Source organism: Lacerta agilis, chromosome 2, assembly GCF_009819535.1.
Source record: "Lacerta agilis isolate rLacAgi1 chromosome 2, rLacAgi1.pri, whole genome shotgun sequence".
Lineage (NCBI taxonomy): Eukaryota > Metazoa > Chordata > Lepidosauria > Squamata > Lacertidae > Lacerta > Lacerta agilis.
In genome coordinates, this window is record NC_046313.1 from 80,598,684 (window position 1) to 80,623,210 (window position 24,527).

Genomic DNA, 24,527 nt, shown 5'->3' on the forward strand with positions numbered 1-24,527 from the left:
ATTAACTGGGAAGGTACCAAATGTGACCAGGAGCTCAAAAGCTCCCAAGTAACCTAGGCCTACCCCTCCAGTGACCGCATTTTCCGAATCCATCACTTCCTCATAGTCATTGCATGAGTTGGATAGAGGCAGAGCAAGAGAGGTTCTCCTAAGTGGGATTATCTGAGGGAAACATGTCTGAACATCAGATTATTTGTTTATTTAAAACAATGAAAAGTTACACAGTCAAACCAAAATAAAGCCATGTGTTAACAATATACGTAATAGACTCATGGCACAGCAGCAATAAAACTACATATGCTTTCACATTTCCTGGATAGCTCGTTGGGACTTCTTTTCCTGAAACAGTTTTGTGGTTCTTTCTAAAACTCATCATTTTCTTTTTCCAGGGTGATCGCGGTGAGAAGGGTGGACAGGGAGAGCCGGTGAGTGGTGTTTTTTTAATTATACTTTGAGTCCAAAGCTATCCATCTTAGGACAGGTGCTGGATGAATCATCTTTAAAAGTATCCATGCTGGGGTATTCATAGAAGAAGGAATTTGCCAATTATTTGTTCACTCTAAAAATATATGACTTGTAGTGTAAACTGAAATCTGGAAAATTAACTTCTTTTGATATTGGCAGCTGCATTCTCTTAAGTGAGATGTGAGGTTGTGTTATATGATCATTAGCTGTGTGTGTATCTGGATGTTTTGTGACTAATTGGTTTCGCCTCCCACCCGCCCCATGTTACAATTTTGTCAAGATAAACATTGGGTTGGCTCTAGACTTAAGTTGGTCCCACTTTACTCCCGTTGAGATCAATTGTATTTATGTACAGCATGACTAATGCTCCACTGATTACAGTGGGACTAAAGTATACTGTACAACTACTTAGGATCCAACCTATTGATCTGGTTCACACATAATGCTAAGGCAAACCATGACTTAGCATAAATACATGTATATATGGGTTCCCAGAAATAAGATCACAGCCACTTTGTTTCTCGTACTGCTGCACTAAGTTTAGCTTCACATATCATCTGAATCCAGATTCATGGTTTGCCTCACTCCAGACAAACCACAAACTGTAACCAACTTTTATTCTTAAGAGACAACATGAATCTACCTTGGAGGGGAAAGGGTAAGGTCATGTCCAACTATCATGGATGCAAGCTCCACTGATCTTGGATGCTCCTGGTTACCTGAATTTGCGGGGGTGGGGATAGGAAGGGAATATTTAGATTGCTTTAATTGCTTGTCTGAGAGACACAAAATACAGGCCTTAATTGTTTCATTTGGGAGAAACAGCAAAGGTGGGAGTGCCTTGTTGGCCAGAAAATGAAAAGGAGGCAGTGGAACAAATCTCTAGAAGAGTGGAGTGCATGTTTGATGCACATCCTGTATAAACTGAAGCTGAAATTATATACCAGAATTCAGAGGCGTACAGGAAGTTTAAGGGAAATGTGCTTGGGATTTGAAGAGGCTTTAGAAGCAAATAGACAGCAACAATCAAATGAAGCTGTGGACCCAGTCCGAAAGCTTAAGGAGAGATTTGTGAAAGGGGTCTATCATGTGTCTTGAGAAGGGAATAAAAATTGCTGCTTTGGCCAAAGTTGAGAAACTTCTTTCTTGGAGTTTAAGGAGAAAAATTCTTCAGGAAAACTGTCAACCAGATAGGGCACTTGTAGACTGGTTTCAGTATGAATACAACTATATACTTCTCTTGCTGTTGGGGTCTGGTGGTTATAATTCTGTGTATAGTCAACAGCGTAGGAAGAGCTATACTGGGTCATATCAAAGGCCCATCTAGTCCAGCATTCTGTTCCCACAGTTGCCAACCAGATGCCCATGGGAAGCCCACAAGCAGGGCATGAGCACAATAGCTCTCTCCTGCTGTTTGCCCCCTAGCAGGTGATATTCTGAGTCACTCGACCTCTGAATAATATATAGCCTTCATGACTAGTAGCCACTGAAAATTTAAATTTATTAGACTTCAGATTGATTGCCAATCTGTCTCTCCACATCTATCAGTGTGCATTTACAAATGCATCTTCAGGACGAAGAAACTTTGTTTTTTTAGGATTATATACCTGTTTTGAGGATATAAATCCTTCTGAGACAAGATGCTTGCCTCAGGGTAATTGGTGTCAGTCCAGTCTGGAGCAGGCACTGAGGGCTGCCTTACTTGAAAACAAAGTAGAGAAAGTAGACAGTTCTTGAATAATGAAATACATGTGGGATAAGTAAAACCTACAATTCTGCAGATAAGCATTGGAGGGAGGGAAGCGGATGGGTACCACTTTCTGTGCTTGCTGTTTTTCTGCTCCAAATCCACCCTCATGTGGCTTTTCTCCACCACAGAGTTCTAAACTCATGTTTATTTATTTGCTTGTTTAAAATATTCATGAGTTACTTTTCTAATAAGAAGCCTCAAAAGTGATGTACAATCATAACCCAAGCCCAAAGCACATGTAAATAACACTAAAATATTTAAACTGGAAGATTAAAAGCCAACACCTCAACTCAAGTTTGGAACTCTGCTCAGGTCAGGGAGAAATCACTTGGGGGAGGGAAGTAAAACAGAGAGACAAGCAGATAAGGATAGGGTTAAGAACCCTCCCCTATACTGCTTTTTTGGTTCTGAATCCCATTCTCAGGAAGTTTATTTTCTGTATTTTTTTCTTTTCTTTTTTAAAAGTGGCATCTGGACCCTGTTACAGATGTTTTGCCTGTAAAGTATAGTTCTGGATGATATACCTGTGGTGGGCCTATCTTTCTGTATTCCTCATTCATCCCATGCCTTTAGGAGTCACTGGACAATGTCTGCTGTTGTGACATATTGCGGGTGGGGTTGAGTAAGACTTGGATCACTTCTTTGGCAAATCATCCATGTATTTGATCATTACCCTGTTTGTCTTGTTCCCAGGGCAGAGATGGCTTACAAGGGCCACCAGGACCACCAGGACCCAGGGTGAGTGATTCCTTCGACCATATATATATAACCATATATATATGGTTAATATGAGTTCAGCATCTGGGGGACATGTGTGTGTGTGTGTGTGTGTGTCCCCGTGTCCTAGTGTCCTAGATGCTGAACTCATATTAAGCTTGTTCACACATTGTACTAAACACAGCTAAAAGCCGTTTCTACACAGGTGCATATATTTGTGTAAAAGAATGTACATTTTTTGATTTCTGTAAAAGAATGCACACAGTTTGATTTGTACAGCCTAGCTCTTGTGAGCACAAATGGTACACTTATTGAATGTAACACGAGGAATACCTATAATAAGTCAATGTAAAATGATGTTGCTCACCAGTGTTGAGTTATATCCTGAATTCTTTGAACTCTGTGAGAAAATCCCTGTGTTTTGAAAACCCAAGAAAAGGGGAGACATAGACATGCTCTTCTGCCTCTCGTCCTTGTGGATTGTACCCTGTGGCCATTAATGCCTTGTCCTAGACAGCCTTGTGTGCTTCCTTGGACTGGCAATTTATTGTTTTGAAGCTCAAATAGATCCCATCCCTTTACTCCTTCCTCTGTTGCTGTTTTGCCCTGGCTACTTACTGGCTAGATTTCTAATGGGAATAAAAGTTAAAGCTTTCCCCTAACATGTGCTGCTCTAAATTGATACCAGGCCTCAGAAGATAGTGTTAAGCATTTCCCGTCTTCCAGCTAAGTCCAGGGTCTTCAAATTTCGCTGCCCACTTTAGTTAATTGGAAAAAGCTCAATGAGTAAGTTATGAATGCCCATCAATGTAATCTCACCCCCCCCCCTTACACACACACACACACACACACACACACACTTCTGCTCCTGGGCTTAAGTTTGATTCTGTGTGAACTTTTTTGAATTTGGGTCATAGCCTAGAAAAATCAACAGATTAATCAAGCATGAAGGATAGCTTGGGTAGCTCAGTTGGTTACAGCATGGTGCTGATAATGCCATGGTTGCAGATTCGATCCCTGTTAGGGACAGTTGCATATTCCTGCATTGCAGGGGGTTGGACTAGATGATCCTCAGTGTCCCTTCCAACTCTACAGTTTTATACCCAGGGAAAAATGGATCCTAAACTGCACATGGAACAGACACAGGTACCCTGATTAAGTCAAGCAATTCCTGCAGTTCTATTAGCAGTTAGTTCTTGAGAGGTTATCCAAGTATTGGAATATCTACATAAATGTTCTTCGCATGTAGTGGGGAACAGTATGTGACATTGTGTTGGAATACAGACAAAACGTGAAGGAATGTTAGAATGTGCAGGGTCTTGTTTTTGTGCAGGAGGAGAAACCCCATGATTGAATTGTGCAATTCTTCTTATTTTTCCAGGTGGATGGAGTGGAAGGGGGCCTCCCGGGGCTTCCAGGAGAGCGTGGGTCTGCAGGACCCAAGGGAAGCAAGGTTAGTGCCCTCTGAAGTGTTTTTTGATTGTTGGAAACGCTTCAAACCAACTTCTGCACACTAACGGAGCCCGGCACACTTCCTCTGCGCGTACCTGCTGAAGCGCTTTTCCTTGATGCCGTCTCCTGTGCTATTCAGCAGAGTTTTCTTTTCTTATCTTCTCTCACGCAACGGGTGGTGTGCATGCCAGCATATTACAGACAACAGAGTCCGGCTTCTTTCTAATCTAGAAGCTTTATTTTACAAGGCATAAATCATTACATTCCGGGAGAGTCGCAAGCCATGTTGGTGGCTTCTCCCTTCTCTCCGTTCTCCGGACACAGAAACAGAAAGTATCACATTACACAGTACAACAGTACACAGAGCATCCGGTGACGCTCTTCCTCCTGTGGGTGGGACAACCTGGTTGAGCTTGTTAACTCTAAAAGCTCCAAACCTCTACACCCCCTCTTGTCCCGCACACAGGGGCGTTGTAAGCTTGCAGCTTACCTCACACAAACCCTCACAGAACTCCCCATGACGTTGGAAGCTCAGGGGCTTCGTGAACCCAACCCTCTGGTTCACCTGACCAGGACAGTACTTCAGCTTCTCCAAGCCGGTCTGAACGCACACGTCTCGAAAGAGAACGTCTAGGTGTTTGGGTCTGGCCTTGACTTGTCCAGACTCTGCCACCAACAAACAGAGTTGGTTGTCCTCCCAAACCATCACGGGCAGGCAACTCTGAACGCAGATCTCTTGGACCAAACACCTATAGAACTCCAGTTCCCTACAAAGCACTGACAACGCACTGTACCTGGCTTCTGCACGAGAACGAGCAATGAGGCTCTGGCACTGGGACTTCAGCCCGCCTAGAGCTCCTCCACACTGTACAACCATTTCAGACACAGATTTCCTGTCCTCGGAATTTGCCCAACCGCCGTCGCACCAGCGCGTGAGCTGGGGCTCACCGGTAGCTGACAACTCCGGGCAAAACTCCTTAGTCTCCTGCAAACTCTGGAGCACTCTCACCATGCCATTCCAGGCATGCACGCTGGGATTTGCAGCCACCTTGCTGAACAGATCCACAGCAACTGCTATGTCAGGTTTGCTCAACTGTGAAGGAAACAACAGCCTCCCAGGAGCTGACCTAAACACCTCGGGGCTCTCGAACTCAGAGCGTTCCCCGGTCTGACTGTCCTCACCTAGACACGTTTCCATGGGTGTTCTGACATTAGCACATTCAGACACTCTGAACTTCTTCAACAACTGCACTACCTTGCCAGTCTGATTGAGCAAGACACTACCGTCTTCGGCTCTGTCTACCTGCACACCTAGGTAAACACCAACAGGGCTTAGGTTCCTGAGCTGGAAAGACTGACCAAGCTCCTCTGCGAACCGTTGCACCTGTCCCCTGGTCTCTACCAGGTAAAGCATGTCCGCACCGGACTGCAGAACTAGCTCCTGCTCTGGACTTACTCCTGCCAGAAACAGGCAGCTATCAGCACAACTCTGGCTGACACCTAGCTTACTCAAAGCTTCTTGCACGCCTGAGGACCAATCTCTGGCTGACTCCTTCAAGCCATTGATTGCCTCGTGCAAACTCCACACTTGATTTGGCCCGTTGTCCTCGAACCCTGGCGGAGGTACCTCGTACCTCTCCTCATCCAGGTCGGAATCCAAACAGGCACCCAAACCAAAGTGGCTTGCCTCAAAGCTGCTTTGAGTTGCGACCGCTAACAGCATGCGCGTGGTTTCGCTTCTGAGAGAGGGCGCGTCCAGTACCTCGGAACAATGGACCCCTTCCTCCTGAGTGAAACCTCTGACTACTGACCTAGCCTTGCACTGCAACTCGCCAGTTGCTGCCGTCTTGAGTCTGCACACCCAACGACCTTCTGACAGCGTCGTGGTTGTGCACACACCCAAAGACCTCATTGAGCTTACCTGCTCTACCATGGCATCTTGCCATTTCTGGGCCTCACCTTGAGATACCCATTGAACCTTCACAAGGCTCTCCGGTTCACACTGAACCAAACAAGCACTCACGCTAGTGGCCGTGAACCTTTCGGGCAGAATCCCTTCAGTGGATCGTGCAGACTGCTGTGATACCACTTCAGATTCTCCCTCTGTTCCAGTTGCACTGGATTCCACCTGCACGTCCTTGACGTCAGGCATCTCACCTACAGACTTGCTGCGCCTGTGCATCCTAACTGAACCACCCAAGGATGACGTTGGCGCGCCTTTGGGCTCCTGCTTCACTGCCAAAGAACCCCCCTCTTGCACCAGGACGAGACCTGCGCCAGGCTCTCCTGGAGAAGAGTTGCCACACAAAGAGTCGCCAAGCGTGGCCTGCCTCCTAGTCCTTGACATAGGAGATGCGGATGCACTCCCAGGCTGCTGCCTTGGAGTTGCCCCTAGCTGCGCTGCACCCTGGTGATGGCCGGGAACTCGGCCCGAGCCACTAGCAGGTGCTAAAGCCACAGCAATACCCCCTCTTGGGGCTGATCCACCTGGACCATTGCCACTCAGTTCCACCCAGAACCCTTGTGGAAGCTCTGCATCCAAGAGCATGTCTTCAGTGGCAGCATGCAGCATCCTTTGCTGCCTCTCTGCAAGACCACATACCTGTGAAGAAAGCAGGTTAGTCACACTGTGCTTACTCCCCCTCTCACTGAGGACCTGGGAACAGCCTACTCCAGTAGAAACCTGCTGTTCCACTGCAACCAGTGGTGCTGCCTCAGTTGCCTCCTTGAGCAACGCAGACCACATGTGGTGAGAGAAAATATCAGCCAAACACTCAGAACAACACGCTCCCCCCAGGTTAGCATCTGGCTTCCCTTCAGAAACAGCCACATGAACCAGGGAAAAGGGACGCGTGGTTTCCCTTTCAGACGTGGGGTAGCAGGATGTCGACTCCTCGACCTTGCAAACCCTGCAATCAAGAAAGCTGTTACATGCCCTTAACTTGCACCCTTCAGAGAACTCAGGCTGCTTCAGCACACTGTCCCAGTGGCGACTTGCCAGCCTTTTGTACCACTGACATAAACACAAACGGTGCATGGGCACATTGGCGCATTGAGCAAACACTGCATCAGTGCCACCTCCCCCTGTTCTGGATTGAGGCTTCTTGACAGCAAACAGCCCGTCCTGGCTGCCTTTCACGCGTAGAAGCAACTTCTGACCCCTGCAATCAGAACAGGTGATAAGCACAAAGCAAACAGCAAAAACATTGGACAGAAGGTTTGACATAGACAGCCAATACAGAGTTATGTCAACAGCCACAGAAAACGCCAGTTCTGTCCCTTGGATCTGTTCCTTGACTGTTAGCAAAAAGTCAAGCCTTTTCTTGCCTCCAACAGTCAGTTCTCCAAACTGCTCTATAGGAGACTCGCAGTTCCTCACATGTCCACCAGGAGGAACGACGATGACGACGGCAACCATCACACGCAGCCCACCAGGGTTGGCCTCTCTCAGCGTTGCCTCGGTGACTGCATCACAACAGTAGGGCTTATCTTGGCTCCGTCCTTCTCACTCAGCTGGGCACGTGACCTGATGGCTGTGAGAAACGGCCTTGCCCTTATCTTCAGCCATGCACGTCAACAAAAGACCAGGTGCAGGCGACGTGACAAAACACAGCTCCACAGTCAAAACTTTTTACACTGGCTTCAGACTTGGAAACAGCCCCTCCCTTTCTGGGAGCAAAGCCCACGGCGATCTGGCCCCCCTCCTGCTTTCCATGGCACTGTTGCTTCTCAACAGCCATAAGCCGAGCTGGGGGCGAGCTTTCCAAAGCCACTTCAGCCAGTCCCTCAGCCCCGTGAAACTGGGCTAGGGTCTTCTTCCAGGCTTCACAAGCACTGGCCAGACCTTCCTCCTCACAGGCGTTGGCCAAAACATCAACGCTCTCAGGGAACAGCCCTCTGCATTGAAGCTGTGAGGCTGGAGGTGCTTGCAAACAAAAGCTTCCCTCCTCCTTGCTGGGAATACTATGGCTCCCTCCATCTTGCCCAGGGGTAGCGTACTTACGAATCTGTAGCTTCTCACCCGGCTCCACAGATGGGGGTTTCACCAGAGAGGGCACACTGCTTGGGCACACCTTGATCTGGACTTCCCTGCTGCCTTCCAACCTCTGACAGCAGGTTTTAGGCTCCTGAGCCATTCAGCAGACTGCTGAATGCTCCTGCTGGCAAAGCAAACTTCCCTGGATGCTCCATCACAGTCCAAGCCAGGGAGGCACTGCACACACAGTCTGGAACTCTTCAGAACCGCTCCTGAACCAGTCCAGAATCATAAACAAGCGCAAATATGGGACTGCCATAACCTGAAGTGTTTTTTGATTGTTGGAAACGCTTCAAACCAACTTCTGCACACTAACGGAGCCCGGCACACTTCCTCTGCGCGTACCTGCTGAAGCGCTTTTCCTTGATGCCGTCTCCTGTGCTATTCAGCAGAGTTTTCTTTTCTTATCTTCTCTCACGCAACGGGTGGTGTGCATGCCAGCATATTACAGACAACAGAGTCCGGCTTCTTTCTAATCTAGAAGCTTTATTTTACAAGGCATAAATCATTACATTCCGGGAGAGTCGCAAGCCATGTTGGTGGCTTCTCCCTTCTCTCCGTTCTCCGGACACAGAAACAGAAAGTATCACATTACACAGTACAACAGTACACAGAGCATCCGGTGACGCTCTTCCTCCTGTGGGTGGGACAACCTGGTTGAGCTTGTTAACTCTAAAAGCTCCAAACCTCTACACCCTCTCCATGCCAGTCCTTTCTCAGCCAATGGAGACTTCCCTACCTATGCACATAGCAGCTTTGTGGAAGCTTCCCCCCTCCTCAGAATTGGGCTATGCTCCACTCTTCTAGTGGTTTTAATAATTTCAGTTCTGAGTCCTGTATTTTTTCTGACCATGAATGATAACAGAACTGGCATTTAGCTCCCCAAATCGGGGAGCCTTTCAACCCACAACAGAATCTGAGACTGCAGTATTGTAAACTCTCCCCACTTTGAAGACCCTTAGTGGGGCATCGGGTTTTTTTAACCAGTTGATTAAATATAAACAAAATTGCTGAGTCCCAAACCCTCAATTTATCTGCCATTTTGAGATAATGAAGAATGTGATGAGACAACATAAAAAGGCTATATTAGAAATCTTCAGTGTGTTATTTCTGCTCCCCTTTTAATACTCATCTGTTAAAATTTGCTAGAAGATTAACTTAAATATTAGTTAACTTGCATCACAATCCAGCATAGGTGTGCAAGTCCTGTTCAGTTCACTGAGACTTGCTTCCAAATACGTCTGCATAGGACTGCTGTCTTAAATCTTTGCCTAGTAAATTACAGCTCTAGTAATTTGAAAAATAAAAATAAAAACAACAACAAAGGAGTGAACCATGTGATAGACACAAGCTTGGGAGGGGCAAAGTAGCAATGCAGGCATCATTGTTGAAGTTCACATGATGGCATTTGTTACTACTTGGGTGATGGAAAAATAACTAGACCAGGAATGAAGCATCCATGACCCTCCATATGATGGATTCCCAAATCCCTTCTGCCATAGCCAGTGACTGGGTTGATGAGGGCTGTACCGCAGCAATACCCCAGAGGGCCACAGATTCCCCATCCATGGACTAGAACTCACTTCTTTGAGGCTTGCAGCAAACAATTCCCTTTTTTTCTTCCCCTTGTACAGGGAGAGCCAGGAGAAGATGGCGAGAAAGGCTCTAGAGGCGATAAGGTCTGAGTATAGTAAGTCTCCCACCCCTGCATCTCTCCGGCTTTCCCTGTGCCCGCTCTGTGCCTTCGCTTGCCAAGAGGGGGGCCTTTTCTTTCCTGCCGAGTGTTTGGCTTTTATCTTGGCTTTGAAATTCTTCTTTTTCTCTATCCCTTTCATGGGCTTCATGAAGAACTCAGCAGTGCTGAGCCAAAAGGGGGGGGGGTTACTTGGCCAGTGGTGCAACAACAGCTGTGACTAAGATTGGGATATCACCAAAGCAGGAATTTCCTGCAGGGGTTTTCCTGGCCTCACCATGCTTTCCTTCAGAACTCAGCTTCGGGAGCTTGGCTTGCTTATTCCCATGGTTATTCTCCCCCACCCCCATCCCATTCCAATACCAAAGGATCCTACTCCACTCCCAGAATTGGGGTAGAAACCATGGATAATGGCTGCTGGCACTCCATTCTTCGAGGGTTAGGGTCTCGACTCTGTCTGGGTTCGTGGTCTTAAACTTCCTTTATGCCAGGGTAGCATAAAGTTCTAGTTCAAGGGCCTGGAAGAAAGGTGGGACATGAATGTACTAAATAATATAAAAAATAAACTGATTCCAGTGGGACTTCCCATGCTTACTTTTTCAGGTTTGCTCTTGATGTATGCATCCCCACACTTCTCAATATTTCTCAGGGGCAGTGGTGAGCCAGGGCTGTCCCAAAACATTGGCAGCCTCTATCCATGCCTTCGGTTGAACTGAGCCCAAGTCCCATCCTGGTCTCCTGGGGAAGCAATGCAGACAAACGCATCATAGTGGGCAGTCAAGGAGAGCTGGATATGGATTGGCCCTTGGGATGGAACGTTGAAACAAAGGGCCCGCTTACTTGCCTTTGTGACATCAAACAACATTTTGAATTGCAGGGTGAAACTGGGCAGAAAGGCGAGAGAGGCGAAGCCGGCGAGAGAGGCAGGGATGGCGCTCCAGTAAGTATTGGTGATGGACCATTGTTGGAAATGGTTGCAGGGGGGAAATAGTCCCGAAATCGCAGCTGTCACTGCTTCTTCTAATAATAAACAACACCCTGCTTTGGGGAGCAGTGGGTTTTGAGGACATATTCCACGCCCACCTGCATTTGATGCTGTATTACGCTGTGGCTGCAGAGGTGGTATTTGATGCCTTGTTGGCCTTCTGTTTTCTCTCAATGACCTTGAATTTTATTTTGCTCTAGGGCCTTCCAGGAGAAAGAGGCCTTCCTGGCCCAGAAGGGAAAGCAGTAAGTAAAAGTGGGGGGAGAAAGCCTCAGTATTGGGGTGGGAAATGTGTGTGATTTGGGGAGTAGGACAGAAGGCAGGAAAAGGAGAGCAAAGAGAAATATTCAGAGCTCAGATTATGGGAGGAAAGGTGGAGGGTGGGCTTATTGAAATCCACAAGTCGTATTCCTCAGCTCCAGCCTAGGCTTCCTCTCCATAGCCTTCTAAAAACAATTGCTAAACCAGCATTCCAGGAACAAAAGTCTTGCTTCAAGGCCTTCCATCTGCCACACATAAATCTGTATAGTACAGGGTGCCCTAAAAGTTTACTGTTGAATCAGTGCAATTCATCACAACAGATTATATGGGTACAGATAACTAACACACAACAAAGTGGCTGTTAAATTTCAGGCTGGCAGTTGGAAAGTATAGTGGAGTCAGATAAAAGGATTGTTTTTCTTTACTGATACTGTGAATGATGACAGTGAACTTGAGTCAAGAACAAAGAAAGTGGATTCTAAAGCAGTATACCTCCTTTTGGGCCACCCTGGCAGAGAGACAACATTATTATATTATATTATATTATATTATATTATATTATATTATATTATATTATATTATATTATATTAATACTGTATTCAACTTGTTATTTCTTTTCATAAGAAGCAATGCAATTACATACAGAAGCACACACTGTTACTTTCTGAATGCTTTGTGTTTGAGGTTTGTTTCATATTCTGCATATTTTGCAGAACTTGGGCTTGTTCCACAGAGTCATCCATTGTAGAAGTACTTCATGCTACCTCTTCTCCGCTTTCTTAGCATCTGTGCTAGCGCCATAGCCCAGACATAATTGTACCTGATCTCCAAAGAGATATCTTCTTCTGTTTTCCAACATTTATAAGTTGCTCTTATTTTTCCCTTTACATATTGATAATAGTAGTGTCTGCTAGGATGGGCACTTGTGGTGCTTCTCACTCTGACCCACGGAGTCTGGGTAGAATCCCTGAGTCATTAGGAGCCCAGAGTGGTGATGGGCAGGGGCCGATCCTTCTGCTTGTGGGGCAGACAGTGCTTTACCAGCAGCAGAAAGCCAGGGTGAGATTCAAGGAGAAGAGATATCGTGGGGATAGAGGATTTTCTTCACAATACATTTTCCTTTCACACCTAGTTGGAATCCATCTCTGTGTTGCTGTGTGCCTCCTTCCTTCCCCACAGTAATGACATGCTTTGCCTTCTGTGTTGAATGTTCTACGCTGATGTAACAAACCATTTCTAGGACACTCCCCACCACCCCTGTTGCCTTGGGAACACAATGGACTTTTGCAGGAATCCACCTTTCGTTGACGCTGTCCCTTGCAGGCCATAATCCTACTGAAGATGACTCAACTGAAGGAGCTTCCTATTCTCTACAACCTGCAGTGAGGGTTGTTCAACAAATTCAGCCCGGTTCTTCTACTGGGTGGAGCAGCCCTGCTCCATAAGAATGTTCAGAAACATTCAAGCATCCAGACAAATGATTGGAAGCTTCTACACACTGTCTATGATGCCATGTCCTCACTCTCTTATGGCCTAAGGAGTCCCAGTGGAATGGTCTGTGTGGTGTTCACATAGTCCATAGCCTCTGATCTGCCCCAGTGGAGCTCCTTTGTGCCCGAAAGAACTCAGCACTTCTCACATCCAAGAGGAAACAAGATAGAAGCCTCAACCCCCCCCCCCAAAAAAAAATACGTTGTAGTGTTTCCATGCCATTCAGAGGACAGCCTGTCCCCTTTGTTGGAGTGCTTTATGTTGCTGGTTCATGTGTGTCTGTTTTCTGTGTCATTTCCTCCCATCCAGGGCCTGCAGGGTGTTAGAGGGCCCTCCGGCCCAGCTGTAAGTAACCTTTCTTGGTAGGCCTCAGCTAACCTGAGTCATTGGCTGTGGTTAGCTTCCTCCGCTTGTTCGCTGTCTCTCTCTCTCTCTCCTCTCTCTGTCTGTCTGTCTCTAGTGCGGTAGGAGCAGCTCTGCCTTGGCATTGTGTTGTGAGATAAGGCAAGGGCCAAGCAAGGCTTGCTTGAGGGATTGCTCTGGGTCTTGCTAACTCTCTGGATATTTGAATTGGATCTTTGCAGGGCTTGCCAGGCTTCCCCGGAGTTCTGGGCAGACCGGTAGGTGCTCCCTTTGCTTCTCCCACCTGCTAGCTGTATCTCACTTGCCCCCCACCTTGCATGTAGCAATATGCCTCTTGCTAACAGTCGTCTATGGAGTGTTTTCGTATTCACATGGCACTGTAAGCTTTGTAGGGGAGAAGGTCGGGGCAGGGGGAAGTCGTTGGCAGAGCGGTCAAAGCAGAGACCTGGGGTGCAGAAGGAATGAAGCCACTTTAACCTCTCTCTGTACCTGTTGAATGGGGGTTCAAGATAATGAAGCTTGCAGTTAATATTTGTAAACCATTGTTGATGTTGTTGGAGAAAATGCAAGAGGGAGAGTCCACAGCTCTAATAGCAATTAAACCATGAGGTCACTGGGTGACTGTAGACCAGGAGTGGCTAACCATGTTTTTTTGGCCTGAGGACCATATTCACCCTTAGCCAACCCTGTGGCATCTGCATATCAGTGGTGGGTGTGGCCACTCAAAGGACCCACAGCTCTTCTCAGGTGACCCATGCAGATCAGCTGAGGGAGGGGGGGTTATCACCCGCTCCCTGCTCATCAAATGATTCATCTGATGACAAGTGAAGGAGTCATTTGCTTCTGCATCCAGGTGCTGAGCTGTGTTGACTTTATTTGTTGTCGCCCCCCCCCCTTTTTGCTGCCACTACTAAAATAAGTGGGACCTTACAGGTGGCATCAAAAGTGCTTGGAGGGTTAGGTCAGACCCCCAGGCAGGGGCTAAAGATTTCTTCAGTAGACCAGACGCCCATCTCTCTGCCTCAGGCTTTCCTCCCTCACCCCAATAATTTAGAGGTTTTTTTTTTCCTTTCCCTGTGAACCATTTGAGAGATGTGATATGTACAAAGAAATTTATTTTATGAACTGGAGGTGTGCAAGTATCACTGGGAAATGTAGTGCATCCTGCCAGGTCTCACAATACTTTCCCTAAGTGTCTGTGAGCATGCAGAGGCTTGATAATGATTGCATTTTGGAAATTTAGTGGTGAAAATGTCTGTGAACTGTCCCAAAGTGGAGAGCTCTCCAGGATGAGAGGCAGAGAAGTTCATATACTGAGCTCTGGTTTCAATGCTCCATATCCAGTACTGATTGTGTTTCTTCATTCATTTCAGGGTAACCAGGGAGATACTGGACCACCAGGCCCTCCTGTAAGTAAAACTGGCTCTTTTCCATGAGATGTTACTGCATCCTAAAATCCGCTTAGCCAACCATGCATAGAAAAATAAGGGTCCCCAGTGTTTGGGGTAAGGATATGTAGCGTGTGCAGTCTGGATTGTTCCATTATCTAGTAGACTAAGTTCTGACAGGAGACAGCACTTCTGACTTGATCAGAGACAGAATATGATGTATTGCACAAGAGATTTCTGGCAATAGTTGCTTCCTTCATTCTGTATCAACCTTCTTGTGCTTTGGTTACTGAAAATAATTGCCTTTTTTCTTTCCAGGGTCCTATTGGCCCTCCGGGCGCTCAAGGTCAACCTGGAATAAAGGTACGTATCTGATTTGATCACCAAGTAGCCAGAGAATGATACTTGGGTACTTTCTACCCAAACCAGTGACAGCTGGAGGCTTACACTCCCAGCCTTCACCATTGCCTGCAGGGAACACCACAAACACATCTCTGAATTCCCATGGAGAACTCTAAAAAAAAAAAAGTGGCACAGGAACCCTATTATGCCAGGTGGTTAGCCCACACTCTTCTTTTCAGAAAATGGAGCAATTAAATCTTACGTATCTGACAGACACAGGTTCATAATAGTGAGTTGTTGCGTTTTATTCTTCCTATTTACAGGGCGATGCAGGAGAGCCTGGCTCCAGCATCCGAGTAAGTACCTCTAGCCTTCCCTCCCCAGCACAGCTTTCCTGCTGGTTCCTAGTCTCCTAGCCTAATAGATGTCCTTTCAGGGCCTTCACTCATTGCCAAAGTGGTTCTCATGAGTTTTACCCAGGGGTCCCCAAACTAAGGCCTGCGGGCTGGATAAGGCCCGAGGGACTTGTTTATCCAGATAAACAAGTCCCTCGGGCCTTATCCGGCCCACGGTGACTGCCACCGCCCACTCTTACTGGTGCTACACTGTGCAGCTGCCCACTTCTGGGTCAGAGGAGCACCGGAAATAGCTTGTGCGCACGTGCAAGCGTTATTTCTGGTCCACATCCGGGCTGGAGGAAGCCCGTGCACATGCGCACAAGCTATTTACGGTGCTCCTCCGACCCAGAAGTGCACTGGAAATAGTGGGTGTACATGTGTATGGGCGCATGCTCCCCTGCCCTCCAGCCCGCCACATGATCGGCGCTGGAGACACTGGCCCGAGGCGTGGTAAGTTTGCTGACCCCTGGTTTTACCTTTCCATTCTGACTGTTGATATCTCAGTCTTTCTTGAAAAACCATCGGTCCAGTTGAGTGTAAGTTTGATCAGAGGTTTCTCATCTCTTCATTGCAGGGTTCACCGGGTCTCCAGGGGAATGTTGGACTCCCAGGACCAATAGGACCACCGGGACCCGCAGTACGTGACCAATATGTTCCCCTAGCTTCAGAGCTATTGGAGAATTAGGTTGAGAAGTTCATGTCTCCTCATTCATGATTATTGATGCTTTCTTGTTTGCTTTTATTTTCAGGGTCAACAGGGCCCTCCAGGGTTGCCAGGACAAGTGGTAAGCTTGCTTTGCACCATATGCCAACAGACTGCTCCACACGCCATGCCACTTTACGCAACTGATTGTCGTTCTTCAATGATTCAGGCTTTGGTGCCACTTGAGTTGAACCCCCATTGGTACATTTCGGGCCTAATGCCCTTGTGTTTCTCTTTTTGACAAAGAGCAGCTTGACTAACCAATTCTCCTCTCCCAGTGTGGTGGGATTCATTCTTGTTGCCCACTTATCCGAACACACCCAATATGCTACTGGTTCCCTGGCCACAGTACCCTCCGAGCAAACCTGTTTGTCCAAAACAATATGGAATGATTTTGTTGCAAAATATATTGCCTGTGTTGTCCCCTGTGTACAGACAAGTGCAGGCACTAATTCCAGCTGTTTTCTCTCCATGTCTTAGGGTGAACCTGGGAAGCTAGGTGTGCCAGGAAGGGATGGAGTGCCAGGGAAAGACGGGGAACCTGGACTGCCTGGGAAAATGGTATGGCTTGCAGTGTGAGGTTGTAAGTTTCCTATCTAAACTGTGATTCTTTTCAAGACTGGGCAAGACGCCAAGACTCAGCTTACATGATCTTGCCTTGCCTGTGCAACCAAGGGCTGGTTACAGAAAACGGACTTGATTCATCAAGTTTGCATTCTTAATACCTCTGTGTCATCATATGAATACCAGAGGCTCTTTAAAAACCTTCTAAGCCACCTATCTCTGTGGTTTTGTATGAAGTGTGAGGATTCAGCTTGCAGGTTAGAGAGCAGCAAAGTATTTCCTGTTATGGTTCAGATTGCATTTTTTTGATAGGGTCAAGTTGGCCATTTTTGAAGCTGAATTCAAGACATAGGGCAGTGGTTTGAAAATGAATTACAGTAGTCATACTTATGATCAAAGAGGCCACCTTTTATGTGAAGTCCTCCTCTTCAAAGAAGCAACTGCTCCCAAGCATTTGAGAGTCACTAGCTGCAATCCTGATTGCACAGCCCAGGGGAGTAAGAAACATTTAACACAATGAGACTTGCTTCCAAGTTAATATGCATAGAATTGCATTGTCATTGTGGGGCAAGGGAGTCTACCTAAAGTCTTACGTGTTATTAACGGCTTTTCAGGGTGTCCCAGGACCAGCAGGACCTGCCGGACCCAAAGGAGAATCCGGGGATGCTGGGCTCCCAGGACAAGTGAGTAACAATCTCCTTTTTTCTGGAGCATACGCTTTATCTTTCTCTCATTTGTTCTACTAAATATTTTTGTTCTAGTAAATACTGGCTGAATTTTACACACACACACACACACACACACACACACACACATTGTTTCTAATGGTTATTTGTTTAAAATATTTTTACCACTGCCCTTGGAAGCACTCAAGGTGACTTGCAAACTAAAAAAAAAAGACAATTATATATATTTTCTACAATGAAGATTGTCTCTGTTTTAGCTCTCTCGGCCTATAGTGCGAGATGAGCGCCACAACCCCAGAGTCGTCCGCGACGGGACCTAATGGTCAGGGGTACCTTTACCTTTACCTTTTAATATACCGTTCAATTCTAGTAAAACCTCAACAGCAAGAACATTAAATTAAAATTACCAATAAAGGTAATTGTCTCACTTTGCTGTTAAGCATCCATCTCTCTTTCTCCCTGGCTGTCTATAGAGTGTTGTGGGGCCTCCTGGAGCAAAAGGCGAGAAGGTAAGCTAAAAACAATTCAATTCAGTCAGATAAAACAAATGTGCCTGGCACTTACTTTCTGGAAGTGTAGGGAGAAGAGAATACCAACTTTTGAGGGTGGGGTGGGAAGGTTGATTGGATTTGAAGGGAAGCTTCAGCAGTACTGATAATCTATATTATCTGTTTTAGGGTTCACCAGGTGACTTTGATGGGGAAATTTTTGGGAAACCGGTGCGTTGGCCTTTCTTATTACTTCTTTTCCCATTTCTGTTTCTCAGACTCTTGTTTCCCAAGCAAGGTATCAATGCTGATCTTTCTTCTTTACAGGGTCCCAAAGGTGATCGAGGCATTCCAGGCCCTCGAGGAGAAAAGGTGAGAGAGAAACAGATTTCCAGGAAGGAGCCTTTGGGCTCTCTCTCCCTCCTCCCCCCCCCTCTGGAAGCTGAGGACGTCATGGAAGCCCTTGAGGCCTTGGCTCATTTTCAGTGTAGATACCTCTAGATAACCTTCCTTTCTCCATGCTAGGGTGAACCTGGGAATCAAGGAGATCCTGGAGATCCTGGAGAAGATGTACGTACTATGTAAAATGAAATGCTTGACCAAGCTACCACTGCAAGGAGGTACCCCTGCCCAATGAATGTGACAGATGTTGGAAGAGTAACCATGCATCATCTGATTTCCTAAAGTGCCTGTTTCCCTAGGGAGGCAACCGCCTAGGGTGAAAGACTGAATGTGTGTGTGTGTGTGTGTGTGTGTGTGTGTGTGTGTGTGTAACTGGAGGGACAATAGGCTATGTAGAAACATAGCTGCCTGATATTCATGAAGCAACACAATCCTAGATGAAAATATGTGGATAGGCTAGGCAGTGACAACAGAACCTGAGGCAAGTCCTGGCTAGGCAAAAAATACACATTGTAAGGTGTGATAGATCAAAATGAGTTTATTTTTAGAGTGGTTATTCCTAATTTAGTGCAATACCCTGGGGAGCATACCCAGCACCAACAAAACTGGACAACCTGTTCTTCAAAACCCCCAAAACAGAACTCAGTCTATAACATACCCAAGCAACTACAGTGGTGCCCCGCTAGACGAAAATAATTCGTCCCGCGAAAATTTTCGTCTAGCGGGGTTTTCGTCTTGCGGAGCGGCAATGGGAGCCGCGCTCCGCAAAACGAAAAAAAAAAAAAAGACGAAATTTTTTCGTCTTGCGAGGCAGCCCCATAGACTTTTTCGTCTAGCGGGGCAGCCTCCCGCTAGACGAATGCTTTCGTCTAGCGAGTTTTTCGTCTAGCGAAGCATTCGTCTAGCGGGGTACCACTGTAGTTCAATGGTTACTAATGTTTAACAAAATCTGCCTTCCTGTAATTTAAACCCATTACTTGCTAACATCTTCCTGCCTATCCTCAGAGGATATGACGGCCGATTCCCATTGCCCTGTTTTTTATACTGCCTTTTTGTATTTGAAATGTGTTGCTGCATTCTTTTCTCTCCTGCCACCTTAGCATCACTCTTAGCAATGCATCTAACACCTTTTGCTATTTATCTGTTTTTGGATTTTGATAGGGATCCAAAGGATCACCTGGGATCAAGGGAGAAAAGGTATACAGTGGTTCTCATGTGTTTTGTTGAAGCTTCTGTTGGTTAAAGTCCAAATGTTTATTAAATCTTTTAGGTGTTATTTATTGTCCATGCACAATATTCTGAGATGTTCCTAACTCTACATTGTCCCAAGTATCTGTTAGTGGCTAGGAACTCAGTAGCAGTCAGAACGGTGCTCATATATGGGGACTGAGGGCATCCATGTTATATTTCATCTGAACTATACTGTTCTTGTCCAGTTTGCAGCCCACAAAGGAATCTTGCCCAGTCCAGTTCAGACCCCACTGAGCCTGCTGAGTTAGGGAAGTTGTTGTCTCAACCAGAGCCCTGACTCATCTTGGGGCTTAAGAACCCCACTAGTGGTTCCATCCCCTTGGAAGGGCTCTGAGCAGCCTTTAAAAGGCCTGTAGCTATTCTGCAGTAACATTGCTCTGTGTGGTTGGGGAACAGGAGAAGCTGCAGGTGACTCAACCTCTGACACCGAGGATGATAGGAGAACCAATCCTCATCCCAGGACAGTGTAGGAGTGCTGAGGGACCCCCTTCAAGTGGGATGGCCAATACACCATCTAAATCTTCCTGAGATTGACACCGGGACCCCGAGGTAGGGAACATGACATCAATTTGCTTCCCAGTCAGTGAGCCACCTAAAAATGAACTAAATTATGCCATCTCTTCCATGTGAGCTAACCACCCACCATTAGCGTTCTTAGTGCAGTCTGTTGGGAAATAAACAACCAGATCTTAATAAGTATTTATTCATCATCTAGGCACACAATTGCTTTTTCTTTCATCTGCATCATTCAGGGTTCACTTGGGATTGGCCAACAAGGACCTCCTGGGCAAACTGGACCTCCAGGATTAAAGGTAATCCCTTTCCTGTTACTTCTGTGACCCCATGGTATGCAGTTTTTCGGAAATGTTCCCGTTCCCCCCTCCCCAATTTTGTTCCGTTATCCTTAGGATGCATAAGCCTCTTCAAACTATTTCAGCACTGCCTTTGGTGGACAGCTCCGGCTGAAGAAACTTTGCCATTCTTCTTATGGTTTGTAGATCAGAACCAGGAAAAATAACATCAAAGTACCGGTACTATATCTTAGAATACAGAGCCAAATACAGAGGAATGTTAATGTTCCATAGCTGAGATTGTAAATTAGAGTACTATACTCTAAGCCTGGGTTTCTGTTCCTTTTTCATTTTAGCCAGATAAAAAAGATATTTCAAAGACACATAATATATTCAGTTCTGTTGTCTAGGTGTATTAGAAAGGTTAGTAGAATAATAATAATTATTATAATTATAATAATAAAAACTATGAGTGCAAGCCTCATACTTTGCCACTTCTTTTATGAATTTATAGTGAAAATGGTTGTCAGGTGTTTGGGGTGGGGAAGAAGGGGTGTGTGGCCATAAGGATTACCTATTTCTGGATCTGACATAATGTCATGCGGTTTCTTTTCAGGGAGACCCTGGCTTGCCTGGACCCCCAGGACCTCCAGGTTCACCAGGCGCAGCTGGGATTCCAGGCCAGCCAGGTCTGAGAGGAGAAAACGGACCAGCTGGCCTTCCAGGACCTCCAGGAGAGAGGGTAAGGGAAGCCACCGCCACCACCCTTCAAACTCCAATGCTCTTCCTTCCTTTGTTGTCAAGATAAATTAATGGTAGTCTTTAGGAGCCACAAGGTGTGTGGCTGTTCCACGACTGAACAATATTCTTTTGTTGGACGCTTTGATCAGGTGCCCCAGCATTGCCATGTGATTCTGAAGTTGTCCTTAGCAACGAACATTGTCCTAGTTTATTTGGATTTGCTTGTAGCCTTTGAGCAATTCAGCCTGGATCTAAACGAAGAGGAGCATCATGTGGTTCTGCATTTGGGTTCACTGAAAAGGATGGATTGTTTCTAGCCCAGCTTAATAAAAGCTTTTGCACTGACAGCCTTTTTTCCTTCCCAGGGTCAGACTGGCTTTCCTGGAAGAGAGGGCACTGCAGGACCTCCAGGTCCACCTGGACTACAAGGACCAGTGGTATGTACAGCATTTTGAATGTGGGTGTATGGTGAGGATTGCATAGCATAGACAGGCAGGCAGGCAGGCAGGCAGATGCATTCCAGCTGGATCCTATCCCATGTGCCACGGTGTTCCTTGTGTGTATTCCTGTGTGGGTGCTACAATATTAACCTGTTGTTGTTGTTTTTACTCCCCCCCCTCCTTTTCCCATCACTTTTTTATTATAGGGTGCACAAGGCATTCCAGGAGTGAAAGGTGACAAGGTAAGCCCTGATTTTGCCCCCTAGGCTCCAGAAGCTCTGGAAAAAAAGATGGCTGGCGATCCACACATTGCCCCACCTGCTTAATTTGTACACTGCTCTGTTGCTCAGGGCTGCTGGTCTTCGTGAATCTTAGTACATAGAATTTGGTAGGATCTGGCAACTGGTTAAGAAATCTAAAAAATAATAATAATCTCAGTTTCTAGTGTAAGAAAGGCAAGTTTTAGCCCCTATAGTCTCAGATCGCTCACTGGAAGGACAGATCCTGAAGTTGAAGACTCCCTAGAAAAGACCCTGATGTTGGGAAAGATGGAGGGCACAAGGAGAAGGGGACGACAGAGGACGAGATTGTTGGACAGTGTTCTCGAAGCGACTAGCATGAGTTTGGCCAAACTGCGGGAGGCAGTGAAAGATAGGCGTGCCTGGCGTGCTCTGGTCCATGGGGTCACGAAGAGTCAGACACGACTGAACAACAACAGGTCTCAGATCAGATAGTCTCAGTTTAAGATCTTGCAGGAAGTTTGTTTCTGCCCAATATCACACTATATAAACCAAAAGAAGAGGAACCAGTGAACTGCTGCACTAATGAGACTGTTTTTTTCATTATTCAGAGATATTTTTTAAAAAAATACCTTTAATACCTTATTACTGAAGTTATATTAAGCCTATTTTTCCTTGGAAATATTCTGACAAAGTTTGAGGGTCTTTAAATAGATGCAAAGCTTTGCTGGCTCCTTAAATTCATTGAGAAAATGTTGCACATAGCAACAGGATGATGGGTGGATTTTCATTTTCCTCATTATTTTTTTTAGGGGGCCACAGGTATTGGGCAGCCAGGTGCTAGAGGCGAGCGAGGAGATCCAGGACCCCGGGTATGTATCTTGATTCTGCTTCTCAGACCAAAACTTGTGGGGTGGAATCAGCTCACCTCAATATATAGGTGTGGCAGTCTAACTGTATCAGACAAGCAGCAAATAGAGACAGAGCAGTTGGCTATTTTTGGATTTTGCACTGTTTGAAGGAAAAGTCTGTAGCAACCTTTTAGTTTCTGGTTTCCATGAGGAGGAGGAACAGATATTCATGGCCACCAGGCAACGAAAACAACTTGCATCATTTTGTCTTTCTGTAGAATAAACCTTTAGAAACCCAAGCAGAACCCGTACTTCGAAATTTTCTGAAGATCTCCTTAGCTCAGGGGTTGCCAGTTTGGCAACCTCCATACGTTGCTTGACTACAAGTCCCATCATCCCTGAACACTGGCCATGTTGGCTGGGTCTGATGGGAGTTTGTTTCCAACAACCACTGGAGGGGGTCTTGTTGGCTTCCCCTGCCTTAGCTTAACTTTGATGTGGCATCTTCAGGATTCATCTGCTTGCTGAGTGTTGTGATAGATTCTCGCGTTAGGTTCAGTCTACAGCTACATCCACAACCTCTTCCCCATCCTGTGCTCTTTCCTTTCATCTGCTTCAATGCCCTTCTCTTCTTTTTTCCTCAGGGTGAAGATGGGCGCCCAGGGATGGAAGGAGATCGTGGGCCTGCGGTAAATAACTTGACTCCCCCTCATTCTTTCTCTGCTTCTTCAAACCTGAGCATAAGCGTTGGTTGCCATTCTGAAATGACCTCCCTTCTGTTTTGTCTTTAGGGGCCTCCAGGAAACAGAGGGGAGAGAGGTGACAAAGTGAGTAAAGCCTTTTTTTGTGGGCTGGGGTGGGGAATTGTAAGAGGGAAATGAATGAGGTAAAGGCTCCCTTCGTGCCCTTCCTTCCTGCTGATCACTGAAATAGCAATATTTGTAGGAATAAAACTCTGGATCGAGACCACTGAAGGAAGGCTAAATCAGATTATTTGCCTCCTAGTGTTACTCACTGGTGTAACCACTCTTGGGCTTATGAGCAAAAGGAAACTTACATTGCAGAGACTGAGAGTCAACCTCTAAGTGACTTGAGGCAATGAAAACGGCTGGCGTTTTTTTTTAGCTTATTCTGTAAATTTTTATTTATTATATTTCTATTTTGCTTTTCACTCACGCAAATCACGAAGTGGCTCACAAACAATAAATAACAATAAGAGAACATCACAAATACAACATGAATCACATAGTATAATTAACAAATTATCAGTAAAACATTTGCAAATCATCAGGAAAGCAACCGCATTCTATAAAACGCTATTAACAAAATAACTAAAACAGTAAGCTAAACAACACACCCACAACAAAGGTCTTACTATAAAATTCACAAGGTGCTACAGCACTCATAATCCACAAAACAATATTAACAACAGGAACAAACTGGCAACCAAAAACAAGCTAAGCACTCCCCACCCCCAGGACTCATAATCTTCCAGTCAGTTCATCAGAAGACACCTACACATAATGTCCGTGGTGACAACATCGTTCAGAAGGTTTCTAGGGCTAGAAGGTGGGGCAAGGCAGGTGGAAAAGCCATTGCCTGATGGCCAGCACAAAGTCTCACTCCCTTCAGTATTACAAATATTTGAAATTATATTGACAATTCCCCAAATATGTTTGCAGTTGGCCTAGTCTGAGGAGTAGAAAATAATCTGAGTGAGACTGGAATCTTGAGAACTATGAATTCAACAGACTTATTTTCACCTTTACTTTCTTCTTTCCTAGGGAGATGTTGGGCTCATGGGGCCGAAGGGAGACAAGGTGAGGGCTCCATCCGTGGCAGGATTGTGGTGATTGAACGCAACCTTGTGGAATTCCAAGCCCAAACCCTTCAAAGCAAGGAAGGGGAAAAAAACCATCCCTACTGGCAGAGCTACTTCTGCAAACACCATGTTTCCGCCTGATGCACATTAGTCTGGCCTTGGGAAAGAAGATATCAGGGCGTTCACTGATAGAGCTTCCATCCACAT

The 24,527-nt window shown here is 46.1% G+C and overlaps 1 protein-coding gene across 1 annotated transcript in view; it reads left to right on the plus strand.

Annotated features, from left to right (window-relative positions):
- COL7A1 (collagen type VII alpha 1 chain) overlaps positions 1-24,527 on the plus strand; it is a 116,570-nt gene that overhangs the window by 72,486 nt on the left and 19,557 nt on the right. Inside the window, exons 76-102 of the mRNA XM_033141017.1 lie at positions 390-425; positions 2,909-2,953; positions 4,314-4,385; positions 10,055-10,099; positions 10,991-11,053; positions 11,299-11,343; positions 13,436-13,471; positions 14,588-14,623; positions 14,921-14,965; positions 15,268-15,300; positions 15,917-15,979; positions 16,092-16,127; positions 16,526-16,606; positions 17,224-17,292; positions 17,769-17,804; positions 17,973-18,014; positions 18,111-18,155; positions 18,309-18,353; positions 19,347-19,382; positions 20,189-20,248; positions 20,844-20,969; positions 21,334-21,405; positions 21,615-21,650; positions 22,460-22,519; positions 23,143-23,187; positions 23,290-23,325; positions 24,283-24,318. Coding sequence (XP_032996908.1) covers positions 390-425; positions 2,909-2,953; positions 4,314-4,385; positions 10,055-10,099; positions 10,991-11,053; positions 11,299-11,343; positions 13,436-13,471; positions 14,588-14,623; positions 14,921-14,965; positions 15,268-15,300; positions 15,917-15,979; positions 16,092-16,127; positions 16,526-16,606; positions 17,224-17,292; positions 17,769-17,804; positions 17,973-18,014; positions 18,111-18,155; positions 18,309-18,353; positions 19,347-19,382; positions 20,189-20,248; positions 20,844-20,969; positions 21,334-21,405; positions 21,615-21,650; positions 22,460-22,519; positions 23,143-23,187; positions 23,290-23,325; positions 24,283-24,318 — 1,380 coding nt within the window. The remainder of the gene's footprint in view (positions 1-389; positions 426-2,908; positions 2,954-4,313; positions 4,386-10,054; positions 10,100-10,990; positions 11,054-11,298; positions 11,344-13,435; positions 13,472-14,587; positions 14,624-14,920; positions 14,966-15,267; positions 15,301-15,916; positions 15,980-16,091; positions 16,128-16,525; positions 16,607-17,223; positions 17,293-17,768; positions 17,805-17,972; positions 18,015-18,110; positions 18,156-18,308; positions 18,354-19,346; positions 19,383-20,188; positions 20,249-20,843; positions 20,970-21,333; positions 21,406-21,614; positions 21,651-22,459; positions 22,520-23,142; positions 23,188-23,289; positions 23,326-24,282; positions 24,319-24,527) is intronic.